The sequence below is a fragment of the Chenopodium album genome, chromosome 25 (genome assembly GCF_948465745.1).
Source record: "Chenopodium album chromosome 25, dcCheAlbu1.1, whole genome shotgun sequence".
NCBI classification, from domain to species: domain Eukaryota; kingdom Viridiplantae; phylum Streptophyta; class Magnoliopsida; order Caryophyllales; family Amaranthaceae; genus Chenopodium; species Chenopodium album.
Genome location: NC_137858.1, coordinates 18320805 through 18347465, shown reverse-complemented (window position 1 = coordinate 18347465; position 26661 = coordinate 18320805). Strand labels below are relative to the sequence as shown.

At 39.2% G+C, this 26661-nt stretch overlaps 1 protein-coding gene across 1 annotated transcript; it reads right to left on the bottom strand.

Annotated features, from left to right (window-relative positions):
• Nucleotides 1-15803: 15803 nt before the first annotated feature.
• LOC145614679 (putative 1-acyl-sn-glycerol-3-phosphate acyltransferase 4) lies at nucleotides 15804-26342 on the bottom strand. Its single transcript, XM_081669749.1, has 4 exons — nucleotides 26199-26342; nucleotides 19713-20313; nucleotides 19082-19212; nucleotides 15804-16516 (listed from the first exon to the last, which is right to left on the bottom strand). Exons 2-4 carry the CDS (start codon nucleotides 20279-20281, stop codon nucleotides 16074-16076), a joined length of 1143 nt encoding a protein of 380 aa, XP_081525875.1. The 5' UTR covers nucleotides 20282-20313; nucleotides 26199-26342; the 3' UTR covers nucleotides 15804-16073.
• Nucleotides 26343-26661: the final 319 nt, after the last annotated feature.

Sequence of the window (26661 nt, the reverse complement as noted above, 5' to 3'; positions counted from 1 at the left end):
GAATGCATGTGTGATATAAAACGTGGTTCTATTGCTAACTTTCAAACTTTGTGTAACAGATTCTATAGTAAATTCAATAACAGTTGCAAAGTTGAAAAGCAAACCAGTGACCTCTACCGCGTCGTGCAAACAAATCGCAAATCTATCAAGTCTTACTTTAGCAGGTTCAATAAGGAAATGATCGACATCAAAGGATACGACGTCTGTACAGCCATTCAGCCATCGAAGCTTTCAAGAGAGGACTGACGGACGATTCAGAGCTATACAAAGAGCTGACCAAATATCCATGCACGACCTTCGAAGAAGTTAGGACTCGCGCCCTAGCACAGATGCGGTTGGAGGACGACCTCGCCATCCGAAAAGGCTTCCAGCCCTCGCCATTCCCTAGCAACGACAAAGTTACTAGGAGGTCCAACAACAAAAAGAACTGGCATTGTAGACCCTATAACAGGCCAGGTCAGGTAAGTGAAGTGAATAATGTTAAAACTAATGTCGCTCAAGGTTCTGTTGACAGGTCCCAAAAGCAAGATGCCGACGCATACCCCGACATTGCTGAATATGGCTTCTGCGTCGACATCAGGGGCGTGGTGAATGCCCTGCATTCTCTAGGAAATGTCGCCCGTTGGCCAAGGAAGAGCGACAGACCGGACGAAGGCAAAGACAGATCCAAATGGTGCGACTATCATGGTGATCATGGCCATCGTACCGAAGACTGCAACGCCCTAAGAAAGGAAATAGCTTTCCTCTTGAAGAAAGGTCATCTCAAAGACCTGTTGGGAAAAGGCAAGTCAAGCAACAAAGAAGCGTCGCCCCAGCAGTAGAAAGAGTCTCAGCAACCGCCAAAAGGACCAACGGTCACTAAGGTAGTCAATGTTATTACTGGTGGATCTAATATTTGTGGACTAACCTATTCTGCAGCTAAAAAAGTAGCAAGAACAGGTAATCCCGAAGAAGCCGTCCCCATGGACGCAAGATCAAACTAAGACAAAGCCCTAGAAGCAATGATCCTCGCATTCGACGACTGCGACTTGGGAGATTATCGAGAAGAGCATCATGACTCCCCAGTGATATCCTTGACCATCGGCAATTTCCTGCTGAGAAGAGTGCTAGTCGACGGAGGAAGTTTAGCCAATGTCCTTTTCAAAAGCACCTTGGAAGACATGGGGATCGACGCCAGAGACGTCATCAGAAAATCAACAGTCCTTGTAGGTTTCAGTGGAGAGGCTCTCAACACAAGTGGAGAAATAGTGCTGCCAACCTTTGCTGGGGGCGTCAACCTTTCAACGCACTTCAACGTCATAGATTGCCCGTCAACCTACAATGCCATCATCGGTCGCCCTTGGATCCATAGAATGAAAGTCGTCCCGTCAACATACCATCAAGTAATAAAATTTCCAACCAGATGGGGTGTGAAAGTTATCAAGGGAGAAAGACAGGAAGCCAGAAAGTGCTACAGCTCTACATTGAAGCCATCCAAAAGGACGGTGTAGCAATTACAGCAAGGACCAGCGTCAGAAGAGCCCGACGAGCAAGCAATCGATGAAGTGGCGCAGGATCCAAGTGAACCAGAGCAGACCGTCCGGATTGGGGCGTCGCTCGACCCAGGTATAAGGACTGAACTTATTGAATTTCTTAAAGCTAATAAAGACTACTTTGCTTGGTCGCATGAAGACATGACAGGTATCAGTCCCGACGTGATTACTCACAAGTTAAACGTCGACCCCAATCATAAACCAATCAAGCAGAAGCGATGCAAGTTTGCGCCAGAGCGAAACCAAGTAATCAACGACGAGGTCCAAAAGCTAATCAAAATAGGGAAGATAAGAGAAGTCAAGTACCCCGACTGGTTATCAAACGTCGTGGTAGTCATCAAGAAGAACGGGAAGTGGAGAGTTTGCACTGACTTCACTGACCTGAACAAAGCATGTCCCAAGTATCCATTTCCTCTGCCACACATCGACGCAATGGTCGACGCAACCGCCGGTCACGAGCTGCTCACATTCATGGACGCATATTCAGGGTACAACCAAATATTGATGCATCATAGACGACCAAGAGAAAACAATCTTCATGACGGACAAGGGAATCTATTGCTACAAAGTTATGCCGTTCGGACTAAAAAACGCTGGAGCAACGTACCAAAGGCTCGTCAACAAAATGTTCAAAGAAAAACTAGGGGACACAATGGAAGTATACATCGACGACATGTTGGTCAAGTCCAAAAAAGAAGATCATATCGGTCACCTCAAGCAATCCTTCGACGTCCTAAGACAATACGGTATGAAACTAAATCCCACTAAATGTTCTTTTGGAGTGTCCGCAGGAAAATTCTTGGGGTACATCGTGACTCAAAGGGGGATTGAAGCAAGTCCCGACCAGATCAAAGCCATAATAAACATCCAGTCCCCTAGGAACGTCAAAGAAGTACAGAAGCTGACAGGGCGCGTCGCAGCGCTCAACCGGTTCATAAGCAAATCATCCGACAAGTGTCGCCCATTCTATGACGTCCTAAGGAAAAACAAGGAATTCCTATGGACGGAAAAGCATGAGGAAGCCCTGCAAGACCTCAAGAGGTACATGGCATCACCACCTCTATTGTCCAAGCCGAAAGAGCACGAGACGCTGCAGTTATACTTAGCAGTCAGTACCACGTCTGTTAGCGCGGTCTTGGCCAGGGAAGACGACAACCAACAATTGCCTGTGTATTACGTCAGTAAGTCTCAGCTCGACGCAGAGACTAGGTATTCTACCCTCGAAAAATTAGTACTTGCCTTAACAACTGCCGTTAAAAAATTGCGACATTATTTTGAAACCCACCCAGTGGTGGTACGTACTAATTTTCCTCTTAAGTCCGTATTGCGCAGCCCAGATTTGACAGGCAGGTTAGGCAAATGGAGCGTCTCTCTTAGCAAGTACGACATCAAGTACCAGCCAAGACGGCCATAAAGTCCCAAGCTCTTGCAGATTTTGTGGCAGATTTCAGCCAGAACAGGAGCCCTTAGCAACACAAGAACTCAAAGAAATAAATAGTGCACAAAAAGAAGCAATCTGGACCATATTCTGCGATGGCTCATCAAACCAGAGAGGCGTCGGGCTGGGCGTCGTGCTAAAATCACCACAAGGGGACATGATCGTACAATCCATCAGCTGCCACTTTAAAGCAACAAATAACGAAGCAGAGTACGAGGCGCTAATTGCAGGCATGACCGTCGCATCATAACTGGAGGCAACAGGCCTAAATGTTTACAGCGATTCGTTGTTGATCGTCAGCCAATTGAACGGAGAATTTGCAGCCAAAGATTTAAAAATGACGGCCTACCTAGAGGTCGCCAAACGAAAAGCTAAGCAGTTCAACTCGTTCACAATCAAACAAGTCCCGAGAGACAAGAACACCCAAGCTGACGCCCTGGCCAATATGGGTTCAGCACTCAGAAAGTCGCCTTTTAGCACCATTCCTTTGGTCCACCTTCAAAAGCCGTCAGTTGACACATCCTAGATACCAGATGTCATGGCAGTAGATGTGACCCCTAATTGGACGACACCGATCATCCAGTACCTGAAGGACGACGTCCTACCAAACGACCCCCTAGAAGCAAGGAAAGTCAGGTTTGGCATCCCCTCAGAAATCGTGTGTGACAACGGGTCACAATTCATAAGCGACAAAACCAGAAGGTTCTGCGACAAGTGGAACATCAAGCTTCACATGTCAACACCTAGGTACCCACAAGCCAATGGCCAAGCTGAATCAAGCAATAAGGCGATCATTCAATCGCTCAAGAAACGACTCAAAGAGGCCAAAGGAAGGTGGGCATCGGAACTCCCATCGGTTCTTTGGGAAAACAGGACGACCCCAAGGACGTCTACAGGGCAGACGCCGTTCTCACTAGTCTACGGTTGCGAGGCAGTCCTGCCATCTGAGGTACGAGTCCCAACTGCAAGGTATGGTCTTATGACAGGTGATCAAAACAACATAGAGATGTCATCAAACCTCGACACATCAGAGGAATTGAGAGAAGCAGCATACATAAGGATGGCAGCACAGCAACAAATCGTTGCAAAAAGCTTCAACAAAAACGTCAAAGCCAAAGTATTTAGAATCGGGGATTGGGTGCTAAGGAAGGTCTTCCAAAACACCAAAGACCCAACAGACGGAAAACTAGGCCCGACATGGGAAGGACCATATCAGATCCTCGACGTCGCAGGCAAAAGAGCATACAGACTCATAACTAAGGAAGGTAAGGTCGTTCCTCGAAGCTTGGAACGCGGCACATCTAAAACTTTACCACTTTTAGGTAAAGGCAAAGGTACTCAAATGCCCGATCTTAAGTCTTAAGTTGATTCATTTTTTGCTTTCGATTTTTTTGATTAAGTTTTTTGACTTAGGCATCGGAGGGCCGTTCGCAAAAATGCCAACGGCCAGTCCTAACGCATGTTTGCCGAAACAACGCAAGGGCATCAAGACGCCAGTTCTGGGATAGGACACGACAGAGAAGTCAGTCAAAACCTAGAAGTTGGACGAGACACGACAGGAAGTCAGTCACGACCCAAGATAGCCACATTAGCGACATCAGATATTGGGGGCACCTCCCATGCATACAAGCACTCAAGTTCCTTCAAACGACATAGTGAGAAAATTTTTTCATTTTTCATTTATAAAGATATGTAAAAGTGCATTTTTGAGAGCACAAATTTTTATACGTTTCAAACTTAGCTTTTCAAAATATCCAACACTTAGCATACATATTCTTCGTAAGACTAAGGAAGCTTGTATTTAATTTGAAAGAACAAATGTACGCAAGGCATGTAAAGAGTAATAAAACAAAGCTGTTTCAACATATAATCACAAGTCAAAAGTTTTTTGCAGGAAACAAAAGACTGATTGTCCCACGACAGCCAGTAAAAAGCAGAAACATTGTTCAACAACCAAAGCATAAACCTGATCGTCCCACGACGACCAGTAAAGGAAGCAAATAACAAACAAAGTTCAATCTAAACACAAGTTCAAAAGACCAACAAAAGGCAGAGACAACAAAAGTCATGCGTCTTCAGTAGCGACGTCCTTCACTCTAGAAGTACCAATCCCAACAATGTCCTCTGCAGGAACCTCAGCCTCGACATTAAGCATAGCATCAGCAAAAGCGCCGTCAAGGTTCTTGGCATCTTCATCATTCTCCTTAGAGTCTGCAGTGGACTTGGCATCGTCTCCAGGAACGTCACCAACAGAAGCTAAGTCTGCCTCAGTACCCAAAGACGCCAGAAACTTGTTGAGTTCCTCTTGAGTAGCCTCAACGGTCAAACAGCCAGACAGAATGTGCTTCAGCAACTTAGCACGAGTCGTCAATTGATCAAGGCACTTAGAGTTCACAGTATCCTCCCGGACTTCAGCCAACGTAGCCTCCAAGTCAGCAATCCGCCTCTTCTTCTCCTCCACAAACTCTTCCAGCTCCGCAACACACTTTCCCCTCTACTCCAAAGTAGCATTGAAGCCTGAGATCTGCATATCCTTCTCCTCGACCTGCTTCTTCAGCTTCTTTACCTCATCCTCAACAACGTGCTTTGCATTGCTTATGGCCCCAACTGAAGCACGAAGAGATGTCATCTCCTTTTCATTGGAGATGAAAAACCTCGAGTAGCAAGCAGATTTTGCAAAGATTGCAAAAACCAAAGTGAAGGATGTCAAAACGCTAAACAAGGGAAGAAAATAGTACGAGGCAAAAGGAGACTTACATTAAGCTGAAGAGACACTGCTTCACTAACAACTTGAGCAGGGGACATTTTCTCTAGACGCCTTTCTGCGCCAGGAAATAACAACATCTCAGCAGCAGGCCAAAGCGACGTAGACATGGACGCGCCAGCAAGGAAGTCAGAAGGGACGCGCACCACATAGTCAGCGTCCTTGGGTGCCTTAGGAATGCCTTTGGTACGAGGACTGGGCATTGATTGGATAGGAGGGACGTCCATTACCACGTCCTCAACACTGGTCGAAGACTGCTTTCTTTTCTTCCTCAAAGCACGTTCAAGCGTCTCGTCATAGGACATTTTTGCAGACTTCCCAGATTGAGATTCTGAAACAAAGCAAATTGAGCACCCAACGTAAGTAAATCAGAGCAAAAGCAAAAAATATCAAAGTAAGTCTTTTTACCAGCAGCCATTTTTTCTTCTTCGTTTGTTTTTTCGGTGGTTCCTGTTGTGCTAGCAGGACGCTCGAAGGTCCATTTCTCAACTGGAATGCTCAGAACGGCCTCAACCTTCTTCAAGCTACTCCTTCCTGGTGAGACTGCAGCAACGTCGATATCTGCGACAACGCAAGCCATAAGAACTACGTCAAAACAAATTGAACAATTAAGCGACAGAAGATATAAATAATACCTCCATTGCGCCAACCACAACGAATCCAACTAGCTTGTACACCCAAAGACTCCCTATCAACAAACAAGTAGCGTGACTTCCAGCCACGATCGTTCACTCCTGCTCGCTCAACCAAAGTAGGGTGCCCTCTTTTCAAAACTAAGGTACACCTGTTCCTCTTAGAAAAAGATAGCCTGTATGCATAAACCAGGTCAGACAAGTCGAAAGGGTCTGCCCATTCCTCAGTCGCCTTTTTAATGGTATGAGCAACCCTCCAAAATTGCAGCATCACCTGCCCTAGGCTAATATCCAGCACCTCCATCAAGGACCTAGCAAGACGGCCAAATTGGATAGTGTACCCCAACTTAAAGGGATACTCGTACAGCACAATGTAGCCCTCGGGACAATCCTCTGGTCTTTCATTATCCGTTGGGACTTGGATCAGAGCACACTTAGGGAACCCGGCCAAGGCCATAAACGCCGGGACATCACCCTCGCAAAGATTGCAAGCAGGGTCCTCATTATCAGCCATATCTCCCACAATTTTACTTTCACCTCTTTCTAAAACCCTAAGTGAAAATCTAGTTCTCCGAGGTAAATTCAACTTCCTAGTCATACGGCAACTACAAATTCAGAAGGAATTAAAGGTTGAAGACAAGAAAATTACCTGAAAAAGTGGTCGGAATTGGTAAACCTCTAGAAAAATGCGAAATTAGCAGCGCAAGAATGAGAAATCAATTTGGGGAATTTTTGGGGAGAGAAAGAGGAAGTAAAGGAAGAGTGTAGAAGTGAAACAGGCGCGGTTATTTATGCAAGTAGGTGGAGGGAGTTATGACGGTTTTCCAGCTTTAGTGGGGTAGTGGGAAGTTAATTGTTCCCTTGATCTCCCCACGATCAATCCAACGATAGGGGAGCAAATTGTTATGGGTAATTTCCAGGCTCGTCTCGACACATGTCAAGTCGCACGTCCAAAGGAACGACAAGCAGTGAGCGTAACAGATTTCCCTGAAAAGACGGATTGACCAAGTCTTCAAAGGATATTCATTCAGTAGTTGTATCCTCCTAATGCAAAGATATTCTCTTCAAGATATTTATCACCAGCAAAAGGATAGACTCGAGACTAAGTCAAGTAACAACTTCCGGATTTCAAGGAGGACGTTGGACGGCTCCAACGGCTCTCTAGCTGGCTTAATGAGCCTATTTCTCTCTTGTATAAATAGTTTAGTATTTGTATCAAACACACACAACACACTCTTACTGTCACCTAGCATTCGAAGCTCATAAACTTACATTCTCATTGTAATCATCAGCTTTTCATAGTGAATCGGTGTCTTGCACCCACCCGCAGTTTTTCCCGCATTTGGGTTTTCTGCGTCATCAAATACCTTGTCTTTTATCGTCGTTATTATAGCTTTCCATAGTAAAATATACTAGCCATCGTACGTCCCAGCCTTCGTTCGCCCTTAGGCGAAATTTGGCATAAACAACTTTTCTTAAAGCCTTCGTGAAAATGCCAGCCAACTAAAGTGTAGCCAATTGAAGTGTTGTAGGCACATACGACGGTTTTATGAGACCTTCCGTAATAGCATCCCTTACAAAATGATAATCTGCTTCAATATGTTTCGTCCGCTCATGAAACACCGGATTCTTCACAATGTTTAATGCCGACTGACAGTCACAATAGAGGTGCATACCACTCTCATGTCGCACACCTAAATCTCTCATAATCCGCTTTAGCCACTTCAACTCACGAGTGCACGCAGACATAGACCTGTACTCTGCCTCGGCAGAGCTCATAGCTACTGTGGGTTGTTTCTTGGTCTTCCATGATACGGGAGATAGACCAAGAAACACAAACCATCCTGTCAACGAACGTCAAGATAATGGACAACTCGCCCAATCCGAATCACACCATCCTTCCAACTACAGAGCACTATCAGATCGCAGCAAGATACCTTGACCTGGACTCTTCTTCAGATATCACACAACTTGCAAAGCAGCATCCCAGTGCTCTACTCTCGGGCTCTGCATAAATTGAGATAAAATATGCATTAAATAGGCCAAGTCTGGCCTGGTGACAGCTAAATAGATCAAACGTTCAAAAAGACGTCTATACCTGTCTACATCATCAAATAAATCCCCATCTGCCAAAGCTAGCCTGTGGTTTTGCTCCATGGGAAAATCTGCAGGTTTTGCATCTAGCAACCCTGTCTCTGTAATAATGTCTAAGGCATACTTTCTCTGACTCACAAAAATTCCCTGCTTGTTTCGAGCTATCTCTAGCCCCAAAAAATATTTCAAAACACCCAAGTCTTTCATCTTGAAGCAGTTCCCTAAATATGCTTTGAAAGTCAACAAGGCAGATTTATCGTTCCCTGCAACAATTAAATCATCAACATATACTAGCACATTGAGTTGCATTTTCCTCTCGTTAGAGTATAAAGGGAATAATCATAATATGACTGTTTAAAGCCATATTTTTTCAAAGTCGTCGTCAATTTCGCAAACCCACAACCCTGCTTCAAGCCATATAATGACTTTTTCATCCTGAACACTTTCCCAGAATTATCTTTGTTAAAGCCAAGGGGAATTTTCATGTATACCTCTTCTTCCAAGTCACCGTGTAAAAAGGCATTATGAACATCCATCTGATGAACTTCCCAATTCTTCACTGCTGCAACTGCAAGGAACGTTCTAACAGTCACCATCTTCGCCACAGGAGCAAAAGTCTCATTGTAATCTGTACCTTCAACCTGATGCTGGCCAAATATCACTAGACGAGCTTTCAATCTTTGCAAATTTCCATGTTCATCGTACTTCTCTTTATAGACCCATTTACTCCCGAGCGCCTTTTTACCCAGAGGTAAATCTTCTAGAACCCAAGTACCTTGTTCTTCAAGTGCTTGAATCTCATCGGCCATTGCCTTTCTCCAACCCTCATGCATCATTGCCTCTTTGAAATTTTTCGGCTCATTGCTACCTGTAATTGTTGCAATGTATGTTCTATGTGGCATAGAAAATCGGTGAGAATCAACAAAATGTGTTAGGGGATAGACAATACCTGAAGAAGGTGTCGCAGATGAACGGTGAGATGTGAGTGGACTATTATTATTTCGAATGGTGTGAGTCACGAAGTCATTAAGCTTGATCGAAGGGATCTTAGGACGCATGCCTTTACCCATAGCACAAGGTTATTCTCCCTGCTCAAGGGATGGGATGAGTTGCTGCTGCTGACTCTCGGTTCTGTGCTTGGGGCTGTAGAAGGTGATTTGTGCCTCACCTGTGCACACAGGAGACTCGGCCTGTGCATTGCTGGTGCTGGCAGTTTCTGGCCATGGCTGGCCTAGGATTGCCACGGGCTACCTGTGGTCTATTCTGCCACCGAAGGTACACTACCTTCCCTATCAAAATTAGCAGATGTCTCATGCATAGGAGCTTCTTCACTCACCCACCCATCATCACTCATCACTAAATTTTCTGAAAAATGAACATTAGTAGGAGCTGAAAATGTTTCGGCAGTAGGTTCTTGAAAATGAAATTCGTTCTCAAAAAATTCAACGTCACGTGAAATAATCTTTCTTTTGTCTCTAGGTGATACAACTTCCATCCCTTCTTCCCAAAGGGATAACCCAAGAACACACATTTTCGGCTTCTACTAGCAAACTTATCATCCTTGCTACGTTGATTGTGAGCGTAGCACAAACACCCAAACACCTTAATATAATCATGCGAAGGTTGTTTTCCAAACAAAATCTCAAACGGAGTTTTAAACCCAAGCAATCTAGAAGGAGTACGATTTATCAAGTAACAAGCGGCTTGCACACATTCCCCCCAAAATCGAAGAGGTAAATTGGCTTGAAATCTCAAAGCTCGTGCCACATTAAGGATATGTTGATGTTTACGCTCAACACGCCCATTTTGTTGAGGTGTCTCAACACAAGAAGCCTCAAATATAATCCCATTAGCAAAGAAGTAGTCACGCAAGGAATTAAATTCCGTGCCATTATCACTACGAACACATTTAATCTCATGCTCAAATTGACGTTTGACCAAAGCAACAAAGTTAAGAAACATCAATTCAACCTCAGTTTTATTACGTAATAAATACATCCAAACTCCTCTAGAAAAATCATCAACTATAGTCAAGAAATAATGAGAACCACAAGTCGAAGAAACTTTGTAAGGTCCCCATAAATCAACATGAATAAGTTCAAAAATACGACTAGCTCTATTAACGCTATTGGGAAAACTACTTCTATGTTGTTTTGCCCGAGGGCATACATCACATGCTTTATTTTAAAACTCCTATTAGAACTACTCACAAATGGAAGAGATTGTAGAACTTTTTCCGAAGGGTGTCCCAATCGTTGATGCCACATTTTTGTCGAACGATCACTATCTATCTTCAAAGCCTTCACTCCCGGAACACCTCGGAAATAAAATAGTCCATCCACTCGTTCACCCGCTCCAATCACCTTCCTCGTCGTTAGGTCATGTATAACACAAATTTTGTTAGTAAATTGCAGAGTGCAATTAGATTCATCACACAATTGTGTCGCAGATATTAAATTGCAATTTAATTGAGGTACGAAAATAACGTTCTCAATTTTCAAACCCCCTTCCAAAGTCACAGTGCCAATTTTAGAAGCATTGGCGTTCTTCCCGTCTGGTAGTCCCACCGGACAATGTTGAACATTAGAAACATTCGCCAATAGGGATAAGTCACAAGTCACATGGTTGGATGCGCCGGTATCAATAATCCAATCTATTTTATCCTTACCGTGAAGTTTCGGTTTCATAGCTGCCAAGTGCTCAATAAGCTGCTGAATTTGTGCCGAAGAAACACCCGAAAGACCGGCTCCATCTACTGCGGTGGTCGAAGATTGCTGGGAGGTCCCCTGCCTCCCTGTTTTATTTGCACGAACAGGGGCATCAGGTGCTGCACTTCCTCGCCCCCCATTGCGGGCTGCTCCGCTGCCCTTGCGTGTACCTGAATCTCCACGAACCCTTCCTCTTCCTCCCCAGGTCGATCTCCCCACCATGGTGGATAGCCATGGAGCTGGTAGCAGTCTGATTCCTCGTGCCCTACACGATTACAATGGGCACATAATCTGTCCGAAGTATCACTCGAACGTTGGGTTTTGATGAAGAGTCTTGGTGCACCTTGAATGCCATAGCATTCTTACGAGCCACGGTCATAGCCATCTCACCGCCCCGCAAGCGTTCAGCTTGAATAAGTTGTTGATACGCTTTATCCCGACGGTATAGGGTCTTGAGCCAAGAGTTGGCCTCGTAGAGAGCCATATGCATCATCTAACCCAATCAAGAAGTGATGAACAAAGGCTTCTTGTCGCAATTTCTCCACCTGCGCTACAATATTGCATTTACATGCTCCACAAGAACATGAAGGAACAGTAAGGTAGGTGTTCAATTCATCCCATATTTTTGCAATTCTGCCAAAATACTAAGTAACCGAATCAGACTTGCGTTGCCTACACTCACCCAAGGACAACTTCAATTGACAAATTCGGGTACCACTTACCACACAAAAGCGATTATTCAGATTATTCCACAATAATTGAGCATCATCACACTCGCCGATTGTAGCCCTCACTGATGGGTCTAAAGTATTCGTAATCCAGGCAACCAACATTGAATGAATGGCAGCCCAATCATCCATCTTATCCTCATCTGCAGGTTTTTTGATAGTACCATCAATAAAACCATTCTTCCGTTTTGCCTTCAACGAGGTACGTATAGCCCTCGCCCATTCATCATAATTCTCACCCCGAAGTTGAATCGGAGTAATAATATTCCCGGGTCCATCACTTGAAACAAGGTAATATGTCATGTCAATTTTGCTTTTTCCTCCATCACCGCCTGAGCCGCCACTACTGGAACCACCAGTCATCTCTCACAACTCAAGCAAGGAAAAATATAAAATTGCTTCACAAAGGCAGAAGAAATTTTCGACAATTATGTAAATTGAGCGGAAAAAAAAAATAGATCTTAACTAGGCTCTTGATACCATGTTAAATTAGAGACAATTCATGGAAATATTCTCTATATTTCTTATTCAACTTCATGGCACAATACATGTATGTATAAGCTAGGGTAACAACCCCACAATATTCTATCATATCTTCACATAAGATATGTTTCCTAATATATCACAAAGATATTCACAATAATATCACAATAATATCTTAAGATCTCTAATAAGAGGCCTCGGGGTGCATTCGAGGAAACCTCTTTGATGCCTAAGTCAATACTTGTGCTTGATATTAAAGAAGAGAGATCAATGTACATAAGTGTAATAAATGTAAGAGTGTTTGTAGATACCTTGTTTGGTAAATTTGGAGTAGTAATACCTTTGTGACATGAGTCCCAATGTGGAAGGGATGACTTGATATATGTGGCAAGTGAGATTACTTAACATAATTTGGATGATCTAGACCAGTAGTTAATGGCTGAGGCAGCCAACGTTTGCTGAAGTTGCCCCCAAATTTTAACATTTCCTATAATAAAAATGAATATTTTCTAACTGAACATATTTTACAATAATTTTGTATATCTCAATAATCAAATGTTCATTTTCATGCAATATGATGTTCATTCTTATAAAATAAATGATCATTTTCATGCCGTATAAGGTTCATTCTTATAAAAATAAGGAAAAATTGCCCAGAATTATCTCACCTTTAGGCCATCCGCTAAAAATAATCCCAACTATGGATTACTTTTAAATAATCCCACCTTTACCCCCTAATCTTTTTTAATGGTCTCAACAGGTCAGTTAACTTGTTATAGCAAGTTACTTAACACGTGTCGGCACCCGATTAGTCCAACAATTTAAATTGAAAAAAAATTGAAAAAAAAAACATTAATTAATTTCATAAACCACCACCAGCTAAACCACTTAAGCACCTCTCCTGCCACCGATCTCGCGCGCCCCGACCTACCCCGCCACCGATCCCGGCGCGCCGGCAGCCCATGACCCACCCAGGAATCTGGTTGGGTTGTCCCACAAATCCGACCACCTCCATACCCCTATTTAGCCTTGCTGACCACCCCCATCCCCCTATTCAAGCTCGCTGACCTCCCCCATCCCCTATCCCCCAATTTCAACTTCACCGACATCCCCCATCCCCCTCCGGAAGCGCCGACATCCCCGTCTCCCTCCAGCCGCGTCGACCTCCCTCGTCCTCTGATTTTAGCCTCGTCGAACTCCCCTGCCCTGATTTCGCGTCGAGCCCATTTTCAGAATTGGTTTGGTGGTTTTCGAAGGGTCTTAAGTTAATGGGTTAATGGGGTTTTGGAGTTGGGTTAGCTCGGTGGGATTCCAGTCAGCGTCGTGACGGCGGTGGTAGTGCTCTGGGTGGGATGGTGGTTCTAGGGTTTGGGTGGTGGTGGGGATGATGGTGGCTTAGGTGGTGCTTGTGGTTTTTTTTTATTTATTTTTTTTACTACTTTTTTTAAAAAAAAAATTTATGACCAATCAAGTAGTTACTGTGTCAATTAAACTTAAAAAGAAAAGTTACCTACACAACTGGTTTCAGGTAAAATGGGGCCATTAAAAAAGATCGGGGGGTAAAGGTGAGGTTATTTAAAAATAATCCAAATGTGGGATTATTTTTAACGGATGACCCAAAGGTGGGATTATTGCGGGCAATTTTTCCTAAAAATAAATGTTCATTTTATTTTTTAACTAATACAAATTTTTGTGTTTGTTCAGTTATATAAAATGTTTGTTTTTATAATAAAAGATGTTCAATTAACATTAGCATTAATAATGCTAGATATTAACATTTTGTTCATTATTAAAAAAAAAATACTATTGATTTATTTAATTTGTATTAAATCATAAAGCTCAACTGCAGAATATTCATTCAAGAGAATTGAACAAATCAAGGTATTTTAACTTGAAGCTTAAAAAATATTGACGAATAAGCAATAACATCATATGTTCATTTTTATTTACAATTAAAATGTTCAGTTTTATAATATTAAATGTACGATTTCTTTATTTTTTTTTAGTTTCATAGTCTCTTTATTTTACTCTTATATTATAAATGTTCATTTTTATATAATGCAACGTTCAGAAATAAATGTTTATTTTTTTTAGTTAATGTTCATTTGTTGGGTGCGACCTTGCGATCTCGGAAGAAGAAAAAAAAAAAAAAAAAAAAAAAAAAAAAAAAAAAAACAGGACTTGTAGGCATGGAAGGGCTTTTGTGGACATTGGGCTTATTTGGTTATTCAATTGATTTGCCCAAATAAGTCATTTGGACCCCAAGTAGAGGTTATAATTACTTAAAGGATAGTTTTGTCTTTTGGGTTCTTAATCTTCATTTATCTATTATGCATTTAGGTTAATTTGTACTGTATTGAGTACTTATATTAAAAAATAAATAACACATAAAGTTTTTATTTTAGGCACGGCACATATATAAAGGTAGTCAGCTATAGAGTATAATTTTGCAACTATTGTGCACCATGCCCTAATCCCTAATCCCTAAACCCTACCTTACAAAAAATTTAACAATAACTCTTTATAAGGATCGAAATTATTATGAAATCATTGTTTTTACAAGTTTAATTTTATTTATTGGGGGGAATTTTTTTTTGTTTTTTTTTTTTTGGGGGGGGGGGGGTGTTGTGTGTGTGTTAAGTTACTCATTGTGATACACTAGTAATGTATTTTATTAAACCATGCATATTTTTTTATCTCAAATGTCTATCAATTGCTTTTATAGTTGAAAAAAAAAAAAAAAAACTCAAGTGGTTAGATCTTCTCTCCTGATTTCAAGGAGATCTTGAGTTGATATTCATAATCCACCCCTTGTAGCTCAAAAAAAAAATGTTTTAATAGTTCTAATATATTCCCTACTAGATGAAGCCCGTGCGATGCACGGTTCGAACTATTTTTTTTTAAAAAAAATATTTTTCATATTTATGTGATAACATTTGTTATTTTATTTATTGGATATAACTAAAATTTATAATCCTACGTGGCACGTTAACTAATCTTATATTAATTAGGTGACATAATATAACATTTGTTATTTTATTTATTGGATATAACTAAAATTTATAATCCTACGTGGCACGTTAACTAATCTTATATTAGGTGGCATAATCCTATTGTAGTGTTTTAAAAATATTAATCCTATGTGGCGCTCTAATAATTTTTTAAAAATAAAAATCCTACGTAGCGCTCTAAAATCTCGAGAAAAAACTCCCCTTTATATATATATATATATATATATTAAATTCTTGGTTTCAAAAAAATAAATAAATAAAATAAAATAAAATTTAAAAAAAAAAAAAAATTCCCTATTCTTGAGTTAGACAGGTGGAGCCTCAAGATGAGGGAGATCCTCAACAGCAACAAATTCATGGCTTTGTTACCAAATACGAAATATATGTTACTAGTATATGGAGTTGACTGCAAGTAAATAAATAAATAATTTACCTGCTGTTCTCATTATATTAGACTAAAAAAGCCAGTTCTTTCCTACATTACAAAACTGGTTTATTTTCATTTTTATAGTTTGTAGATATTCAGTATGATATATCACCATAGTTAAATTGTACATCCACAAGCAATAGCCTGAGAAGGAAAAGGGCATCAGATTACATGTGTGTATATGTGCTTCTAGGAAACTATCTACAAACTCAAATTTAATGGAAAAATTTTCAATTTTTTTTCTAATATTCTCCCTTCATTTTTTACAATTGTCTCTACATAGCCGTGGCTTTATAAAGTCCAATAATGGCAACGGTCGAAAGTTAAAATAAGTAACAGAAGAAAGATATACACAACTTAAGGCTATGTAAACTCTTACCCACGTGGAAACGAAGGCAAAATATGTAAAAATACCAGTCAATGCGATTACCAGGGTACAATTTATCAAGCACTTAGCAGTTGACAGTTCTGCTTCGGTTCTCTGGTTTGGAAAATGTCCTTTGGTGTTGAAGTATGTAAGCAACTGATCCTTGCGCCGAAATGCATCCATCAACCAAGCAGAAGCCTCCTCTTCAGGTACTGGAATTTGCTTTAATGGAATGCGCCGAATATTAATATGGACTTCTGAGGGATCTACTCCAAATACATTGTCCATCAGATCAGGACAACTGTTCTTGTATGCAATAGTCACATCATAAACTGCAAAAAGTAGATCAGAAGCTGGAAAACTATTGTTGGAGAAAAAAATACAACAAATGCGATCCTAAGTCTTGTCACAGATTTCACCTACAAGGCTACAAAGATTACAAATTCAACATGTTTATAAAGAAGCCCATCTTTTCTTTTCTTTCCTAAAGAAATATGTGCTCCCCTCCTGTTTGCGCGAGCGCACACACACACACATGCATACGCACGCAAACACACACACATAAAAAAAAAAAAAAAAAAAACAAAACAAAACAAAAAAGCAAATGTAATCAAGTGTTGGAAAAAGAAGGCTGATTCGGCTACACAATTAAATGGCAACAAGTCACGCTCTCTGAATGTTCTTAACACTATCAATTATTTCTGAAAGCTCTTAAAACTTACACTATGTTTGGATAGAGAGAAATGGAGGGAAAGGAAGAGAACGGAATGATCCATTTCCCTTCCCCTTTTAATAAACCAAATCCCTCTATTGTTAGAGAGGTTTGGAAAATGGAAGGTCACCTTCTTCCTTCCCCGTCCCCGTCCCCTCACCTCCCTTTCCCTTCCCTCTTTTTCCTTCCCCTCCATTTCCCTTCACTATTGTTATCCAAACATAATGTTAATTCCATTATTTGGCAAATTCCTTTTACTACTTACCCCTCTTATTCAACATATCTACAACATTTACTCACTATTTCTAATATTATTCACATTTTGCTTACACCTACTCACCTTTATACATTATCTCTCTAATTTACCCACCTTTCTTTCACCCACTCATCACATCAACATTCACTCTTGACATATACTGCCTCAGTTTTTTTAGTTGACAAGTATTTCATTTTGGGAAGTTTTTTTTTTTTTAGTTGACACGTTTCTATTTTGGGTAAAAATTGTGTTGTAAATTGTCTGGTTTAACCTCAACTTTTCCAACTAATATTCTCTCTCTTCCTTTCACATGTTCATCATCTTCTCCATTCCAAAGATGGATCGGAGTAGACAACCACCCACGAGGCCACGAGGCCATCATTCCACCACCACCCATGAGGCCATCATTCCACCATCACCATTTCAACCAACCATCAAGCTCTTTAACACCAATTCAACACCCGTCAACCCCTTGTCATCATAACACCCAATCCCACCACCTGTAAATCTAACGCCACCAATTCAACCGTCAAACACCTCACAACCATTCCCAACGATTTCACCGTCAATTTCAAGGATTTTACTCGATTTCAAGGAAGTGTTTGAAGGAAACGCCCTTTCCTCTCCGTGCATTGGAATTTACTTCGAAACTTCAAGGATCTCAAAGGATTAGGGCATTTCTGGGTTGTGATTGCATGTAATTTAAGCTGTCTTCCACCATTGTTGTTAGTATTTTCGCCCCCGAAGGTGGTTGATTTGGATTCAGATATGGTGCTTACTTGGGTAGTTGTGACTTGTGAGCTTGAAAGGAGACGGGGGCATTAAGTAGTGGCAGCTAAGGTTAGATGATGGTGGGGTGGCGGCGTCTTAGGTACAGACAAAGGCCAGGGTGGAGGGTGGTTGTGGCCTGGTGGGCCTTAGTTGTTGCCTTGGCTGCTGGTTGAACAAGAAGGGTGGGTGGGATGAGGTTGGGTAAGGGTATATTTGTCTTTTGTCTTTCTCCTTCACTCCTCCTTAATATGTGCCCAAAATGAAATGTGTCATCTAATAAGAAACGGAGGAAGTACAGTTTATACTATGTTTAATACCCGCTTTAAGGTTAATTTCGTATGGTTTTCAGCTCTTTACAGCCGTTCTCGCTAACAATCTCTCTTCTAGTGTGATTTGATCTATTTTACTGTGTTATGTAAAAATTTGGAGATTTTTGATGTGATTTCCGACTTCATTGGATGTTATAAGAGAAATATACCCTTACTCAACTACGTATATACTTCCTCCATTTCTTTATTAAATGGAAATGTCACAATAGTTACAACACACTATAAAAGGAAGTTATTTATGGTAAAAATTGTACTATTACCTTGATTTAAAGCTCATGGCTCACTTGATTATACTCCTAACCTCTTAACTCCATTTTAGGGTATTATATCATGTGAGGCCCACTTTTCTTAAATATTGTGATAAAGTGGGTGAAGTAATTATAAAGAAACGGAGGAAATATTTGTTAGACATGCAACACGCCTATTAACTCTCCAATCATCTTAAGTGCAAATAGTAAATGTTAAGAACTTCTAATGATAGCAGAGGTAGTAGCAGTTAATTTTAATTTTTAGAAATGTGTTTTCCAAAAGAATTTTGAGCTGCAACTCCCTCCACAATATTTTATTCTTTAACTACAACATAATTGGTAATCTCATGCACCTCATAAAATTATCACAGATACAAAATTTCAAAACCATGAACCACCAATTCAAGTATTTTTTAAATTTTTTTAAGTAAGAAGAAAATGGGTGAAGAGTCCGACTTCTTTCTTAAGTACCCAGTTCTCAGATACTGTACTTTACTGCCTGAATTCATCATGAAACACATTCTTTGGGGAATGACATGAATGAATATTAACAGAAAAAAGAAAAAAGAAATTGAACAAACCTGCATCTAAGGAACTCCTTAAAGTGTCCAGACAAGCACAGAAACCTTTTGTTTTAGGAAGCAAAACATTCTTCAGAACAGGAAGACCATTTTGAGCGGCGAAGTTCTGACTACTTGAACATTTCTGTTCTCTGCCAAAAAAATAAAGAAAAGTGATAAAGCAGTCAGTGGCTAAATGAAGGGGAAAAATTGAACAATTAACAATAAAAGCCAAACAATACTTTGGCAGCCAATAAAAGTCAAGCATGGAATCTATTGCTTGACTGACCTGTCAGCATAAAATTCCATAAAATGTAGAACCCATGGTGCCTTTTTCATTGCGAACTATGCGAAGCATAGCTAAGCAATAAATTGTCACTGGAGTAAATGCCCCAGTAGTTTAGCCAATAATTGGCCACCATATTATCAGGGACTACAACGTGCAGTAAGAATAGCATTGTAATATCAAGCTACACTTAGGAACTTTCAGAAGCATAGCATTAATATGGCAAGCATTGATAACAGTGAAATACTACATTGTACACTGATGTTCGATTCAAATATCACTATGCTTGTCACTTTTCTCAAAATAATATATCAAACCAAGTGATGAAAATATATTAATTTGATATAGAGGAGTATGAGCTATTACGTAAAATCAGTTCCTTCAGGGAACAGAGCAAGCCATAAGGGATCCTGATGGCTAGTAAATGTCAGTAGCATTTGGTGCATGATCGGTTCATCAGTCTCCCACTTCCTTTCTAGAGGTATGAACTCAAAAACATTAAATGCCCAGCCAAATATTGGAAGTTTCATTAAACTATTTTTAAGGATGTATTTGATGTAGCCAAGGCGTCCTTTCCTCAGTGCGAGATCCCATAAGTACATCCAATCAACCTCAGTTCTGTGATTGGCAATAAGCAAAACACGCTCCCGGGCAGGAATGTTTTCTCCAGAGAAAAAAAGATTGGTTTTGTTTATCTTCTCAAATAGAAAAGGCCATAATGCCAACCAAAGACCAAAGAAAAAGGCTGCAACTTTCCTACTGTAATGGATACTGCAGACCCGTAACAAGCCTGCTACCAGAGGTGCAAAGAACACTAAGAACATAAAAGCAGTTGAAAGAATGACCGTCAAGCATATTAAACCCCTCAAAATCCTAAAAGGTGTCAAAGGACGGTGCTTTAAAATTTCAGTTTTAAGGGGCTTGCCAACTTCCATCTTCAAAATTCAAACCTCCCTCCTCAGTGCAACTGCATAACGAAAGAAAGAACACGGCATTTGGATGTCACCACGCATTATAACATTAAACACAATATTTATATTTTAAGGGGGGAAAAACACATTGGCAAGACAGTGGAAATGCAAAATAGACGATCACTTAGTTGTAAATAAATGATGAGAAGCAAAGAAAATGATCATGGAACAAGCCCCCAAAACTATGCAACAGAAGTGTACTACAGAACTCAAATATGAGAAGATATGGACAAAATAAACACAAAAAGAATTTGCCAACTTGGAGAGAAAGAATGAATAAGTGACTTTGGACAAAATAAAGTTATAAACACAAGAAGAATTTGCGACCTAGGAGAGAAGGAATGAATAAGTGACAGAAGGGAACTGCAAGATGCTGTTGATGTTAGTTTGGCCCATCTAGCATGATTTATCATTAAAAATGGCAATAGCAACTAGCCCATCGAGCATGATATAACTTTAAGACTGTGAATAGATACCTAAAGACACTTAGCACAAATATGAATCTTTGCTTGAACCTATGAGTTATACTTTATGTAGTCATACAATGTTATGAAGTACTATTGTACTAGTTTCTAGCCCAGACAATGCTTTTGAGTTACTCTATGCTTTAAAATGCATGGATAACTTATATGAAATTAAATAATCCCTCCATCCGAAATTACTCGCCACACTTTGACCGGGAAGGGTTTTAGACAGACAAATGACTTTTCGACTTCTAATATTAATTTTTGATAGTGGTAGGAGAATTTTTATTTTATAGTTGGTGAATAGTGGGTTTATTTTTATTAAAGATAAAAATTAGTAAGGTTCTCTTATTAAATTTAGTTAACAGTGAGGTTTTTTTTAAATTATTATGACTAGTGACAATAGATACCAAGTAAAGTGAAAAAACATAATACTAAATAATGGGCCCATGCAATTATAGATGTGTTGCGCGCAATACGAGATGACCTAATAAGAAAAGTTTTACAAGTATGCAAATATGGAAGGAGAAATGATTTTTTTTTCCTACTCCTCCGGTAGATGGGAAGGAAATATAAAACAGTATATTGGTAGGAGTTTAACTTTGTGACTTGGCATTAAAGTGTGAATTTAACTGCCCTCATTTCCCCCCTTTGTTACTATGCACTTTGATATATACTCCAGAAAAAGGGGAAAAAGGAGGAATGACATCATACAGTAAATGATCAAGAATGATTGGAAAACATACAAGGGTAGTCAAGAGATTATCCATAAGTTTATTTGAAGAGTGACAAGTAACATCTGCTAGAATATACATATGGGAATAAGGTAATGGAGAGGGCATACTGAAAACTGTTTCATTACTTTTGCTTATTGTCAGCTAGGAGGCCAAAACACTCCTCAAATTTTGTGGTAGCTTGTAATTGTTTGGTTACTCTGATCAATTAATATAAGCTTATCTCCTTCCTCTATTTCTTCTTTCATACTCAACAATTAATTTCCATTAGATCATCAATTTGTGAGAAAACCTGACCTAGATCCCAACAAAGAGATGCATTTCTAGTCCAATTATCCTCACATGGAACATTCCTTCAAACTCATATTACCGCCCAAGCAGAACCAAAACATGCATAACTTAAATAGGTGAAAAGGTTTGAAGTATTGAAGGACAGAAGTAAATTATTTTAGGCTTGAACCAGATTTCATCTACTCTTGTCATCTCAACTATGATCTAACCATAACACTAATCTCATGGACAATGATAACACAAACTTAAAGGTACCAAAAATCTACAATAACATCCCGCAAACTAATCATTGACAGACAACATTGGTTTCAAGATAAAACTGCTTTTAAAATAAGATATAAGAGATCGTAAATCTCCATGCTTCAGGACAAACATATATAAACTTAACCAATTTGAAAAAAAGGCCTAGACAATATCTTTATTCTTATAATTCAAAAACCACCAATTTACACACTCTTCCATCTAACTATTAGGAAATTTGTGTAAAACTACCCTAAAGGTAGGCTTTTTGTAAACAACTACCCATTTTTTCATTTTGTTTAAAACTGCCCACAAGTAGGGCTGGCCATTTTGGATATCAGACCCGATCCGATCTGAAAATTTGGATATCCAAAAATTTTGGATCGGTAATATTGCGATCCGAATCCGATCCGAAAAAACCGGATATCAGATTTTCAGATATCTAAAATTTCGGATCGGATCACCGGATATCCAATCCGATTATCAATATTAATTTTTTCTTGCTTTTTTCCCAAAACTTGTCACCTACTCCATTTTGAGTTAGAGTTTGTCAGCTGGGCAATTGGCAAAGTTAACAGTTGATTCACTACTTTTTCAGTTTTCCACATCAACTATGATACGTAGTAGTAATGATAATAATAAACTAATTGCTTCTTCAATTTTTCTTTGTCTTCGTGAGTGGCAGAGTGTGGGGTGTGGTCGGAGTCGGACCGATGACGAAAACTGAAATTAGCTCCGTTGAGTCTTTGGCAGGTGGCCTAATGGGAATTTGAGGGATGGAGATATTTTTGTGAGTGTGGCTGCGTGGAGTACAAGAATGTGAAGGTCTTCGAGAGTGGATGTGGGCGTTTAGGGTTTATTTGATGTTTAATTTTATAAAATTTATATTTTTATTATAAAATCGGATCGGATCGGATATCCGAATTTCTATAAATTTGTGATCCGAATCCGATCCAAAAATTTTCGAATATCAGATTGGATCGGATATCCAATTTTTCACATCGGAGCAGCCGGATCACGAATCGGATTTTTTGCCCACCCCTACCCACAAGATGGCAAATATTTGTCTAACACTACCCATAAACAATTTCCGTCCAACTATGTCGACGATTTCCCACTCAATTTTCTCCTCCTTCATTTATTTTCCCTCCAAACTCATCCAAATATCAAAGAGAAAAAAAATTCAAGCAATTTAACACGATTTCTCAGTAAATCAAGTAATGTTTTAAAAAAACTATTTTAATTCTTTATTTGTTTAATTGGTTTAGGGTTTTAATTTACTTCAATTAACATAATTAGGGATACAATTTAGGGTTTGGAGTTTTAAACCAGTTTGGAGATATTAATTTCTAGCGCCTAAGGATTGAATTGAAATAGGGGTTTTGTTTATTTCGTTTATTAAAAATTTAGGGTTCTAATTTGAAAAATAAAAATTTAGGGTTCTAATTTGAACAATAAAAAATTAGGGTTTCCTACATGTTCAACTATTTTTAATTTAAAGGCAAAAAATTCCATAGTAATTACTATATTGTACCTCCTTCATCCATTGTTTTCGTTCAATATTTTCTGCATTTACTTTGCTCTTCCCTTTAATCATTGATGTAGTTTCACCCTTTGACATGGAATTACCAAAAACAGCAAGAAGATGAATATGAAAGAGAGAGGCAACAATAAAAAAAAAGGGTTTTAGGCCCTGTTAATTTTCTAAAAGGGAAAGAATTTGAGGGTTTGCTAAGTTCTAATTAAGATGGTGAAAGGTGGAAGGCCAAAGAGAAGTGAAAATGGAGGGAAAGTAAATAATGAAGGAAGAGAGCGGATATTGAGGAGGGGAGTAAATTAGGTTGGAAGCCGTAGAAAAGGGCCCCACAAACGGCTCAATCAGACGAAAATTGTTAATGGGTAGTGGTAGGCAAATGTTTGTGATCTTATGGGCAATTCTAAACAAAATTTGAAAAAACAAGTAGTTGTTCACAAAATAGTTTATCTTTAGGATATTTCTACAAAATTTCCTAATTATTATTTTTGATTTCTACATATACCTAGTACTATGACAATTGACTTAAACGGGGTGTTTTAATAGCAATGGTGGAGGGATTGCTTCAAAAAAAAAAATAGCAATGGTGGAGGGAAAGAAAGGGGTAGGACAAAGAGAGAAGGAAAGGAGGAGTAATGCAAGCATCCTTTACTTAATCCAGTTTAGCTAACTAATTTCTTAGCCGTTCAGTTAAGACAGTTGCTTTATGTGTGTAGGTAGCTAGACTATCTTCATTACTTAGGCTTTTCATACTTAAATTAGTTTTAAGTTTCCCTTAGGTTGTAATTCAGTCAATGGTTAAAGAAAGCTTATTGAGCTTGAAGACTTAACACGGGAAATCTACAACAGTTAAGAGTCAAAACAACAAGAACTAATTGGCTTTAATAACTAAAGTTTCATCCTATGATGTAATTCATCTAATAGATATAGTTATTTTATGAAAAAACCACCCGTGTCATCTTTCTGAAAAGCTTCAACAAAGGAGCAGCAGTCAGCAATGATGAAGCTCAAGAAAGAAGGCAAGCAGCTCCTACCAACCTGGAATATAGCTCCGCTTAAGCCAACATTTCTTTAGCTATAGAGGGCTTTAATCTTAATGGTTAGATGTAAGGTTGTAAAACTGATGTTCGCAGCATTTAATTCTGAACAAAGTACACCAGCAGCGCTTAGGAAACCAGCTCAGTAAATAGACAAATAGACCTTTGATTCAAATGTACAAATGACGATGAATATAATTTAGAACTTTAGATTTAAATTGTATAAGGGGAAGTGTTCTATTTTCTCTTGAACCTGGTTTGCTAGTTCTAATATGGGATGTCTACAGAATTATGGAATCAGTAGCTTGATTGGCTAAGTGTGATGCATAACTGTCATCAGTGCTAATTCCAGTGAGGTCAAGCTTGTTTTACAGTGAAGTACTTCATCTTATGGCAGCTTAGTAGTTCTATTCAGGTTACTAAGGTACATTAGTCTAATTTAATGATTGGAGCATGGAATTACCCTAGAAGAATGTTTGAGTTTCACGTTCATTAATTCATACTCCCCTCAGTCCCCCGTTAAATTTCCCATTTCTCACAAAAATACTTGTCTCCCATTAAACTTCTGATATCACATTTTGGGTGGATCTACACAATAAAATGCTATTTTTATCATCTTATCTCCCCTTAAAAAACATACCCACTACCTTTTTCAAGACTTCTAATCAACAAATCTCCACTACAACTTCTCTCGTAAAAACCTGTCTAGGAAAAAAAGAAAGTTGAATGGGGGACTGAGGAAATATCTTGTTTAGTCTTAAATTTATCATCATCCATTGCAGATTCTTCGCTCATCGAGCTAATTTTGTTCTGTCCAGTTCGCCTTTCATAAATTGACACTTAAATTAGCCAACCATAGTAAGTTAGCAGTCAACAACTAACTCGGTTGGTAACATTTCTACTTTAATTTGATTGTACCACCTTAAAAAACTTGCTTATAATATCACGGCGTGATAGATTGGTTTTTATCTGAATTAATTCAATGCTGCCCAATAGCTTCTCTCTACACCGAATATAATCGTAGTCAAAATTCTAAATTCTACACATGACTGGTAATATATATTAACGCCGATGCCATATCTTTCCAATACACATTAGGAATCCGATCCTTCCAATACACCAAATGCCATAACATGGCTACGATATCGAAATCGGATCCTCATCTCACATCAAGCATTATTCAAGATGTGACCAGATTTAGAGTCAAAGGAGCTTTGACTAGAACAATGATTGATAGTTTATGTTGTACAAGTCATCCTAAAACTACTCTATTATCTTAAAGTCAACAAATTTTGGGTTGGTAAGATTACATTAATAAATCCACAAACAAATTAGCAGCCAATTTTGACTCAATTATCAAATTTAGACTCGAAAATAAGTCAAATTCTACTCGATTCAGAATATGAATAGAAAAATTCTAGCAACAAAATCCGTATTTACAATAACTTCAGTAATTATTAGCAGTAGTTCAATAATTCATCTTAGAACAGCCCTAAATTGACTGAATTTACAATAAACACTAGTTGTGAAATTCATATTCGATGATAGCAAAAAAATAAAAAAAATAAATAAAAATATTACCTGAGAAGCTGCTTTAATGGAGGAGAGAAAGCTCAGAAGCGGCTTCAATGGAGGATTCAGAGTGCGCTTTAATGGAGGAGAGAAGAAGGAGAGGGGTTGGTGGATGCAGCGTCAACGTAAAGAAGGCTCCAAAGAGGAAAAAAGAGAAAGAGTTGAACATAAATAAGATAAATAATAATGACACGCATATGTCAACCGCCAAATCTTAATAAAACAGTCATTTTCATTGATGGAATATGTTTTTGTTCTTATGGAATTTTACATGTTGATAGGGGTGCTTATGATCCAAGTTGAGTTTGAGTTTGAGGTTTGTTCAATTTGACCTGCTAACCTATTCAGTCGACTTTAATGAAGTCGAGTTTTGACCGATCATTGATCAAGTTGAGATTTGATTAAATTTGACTGAGTTGAGTTTTGTCCGAGTCGAGGTTTGACCAAATTTGACGGCGAGTTAATTTCGAGT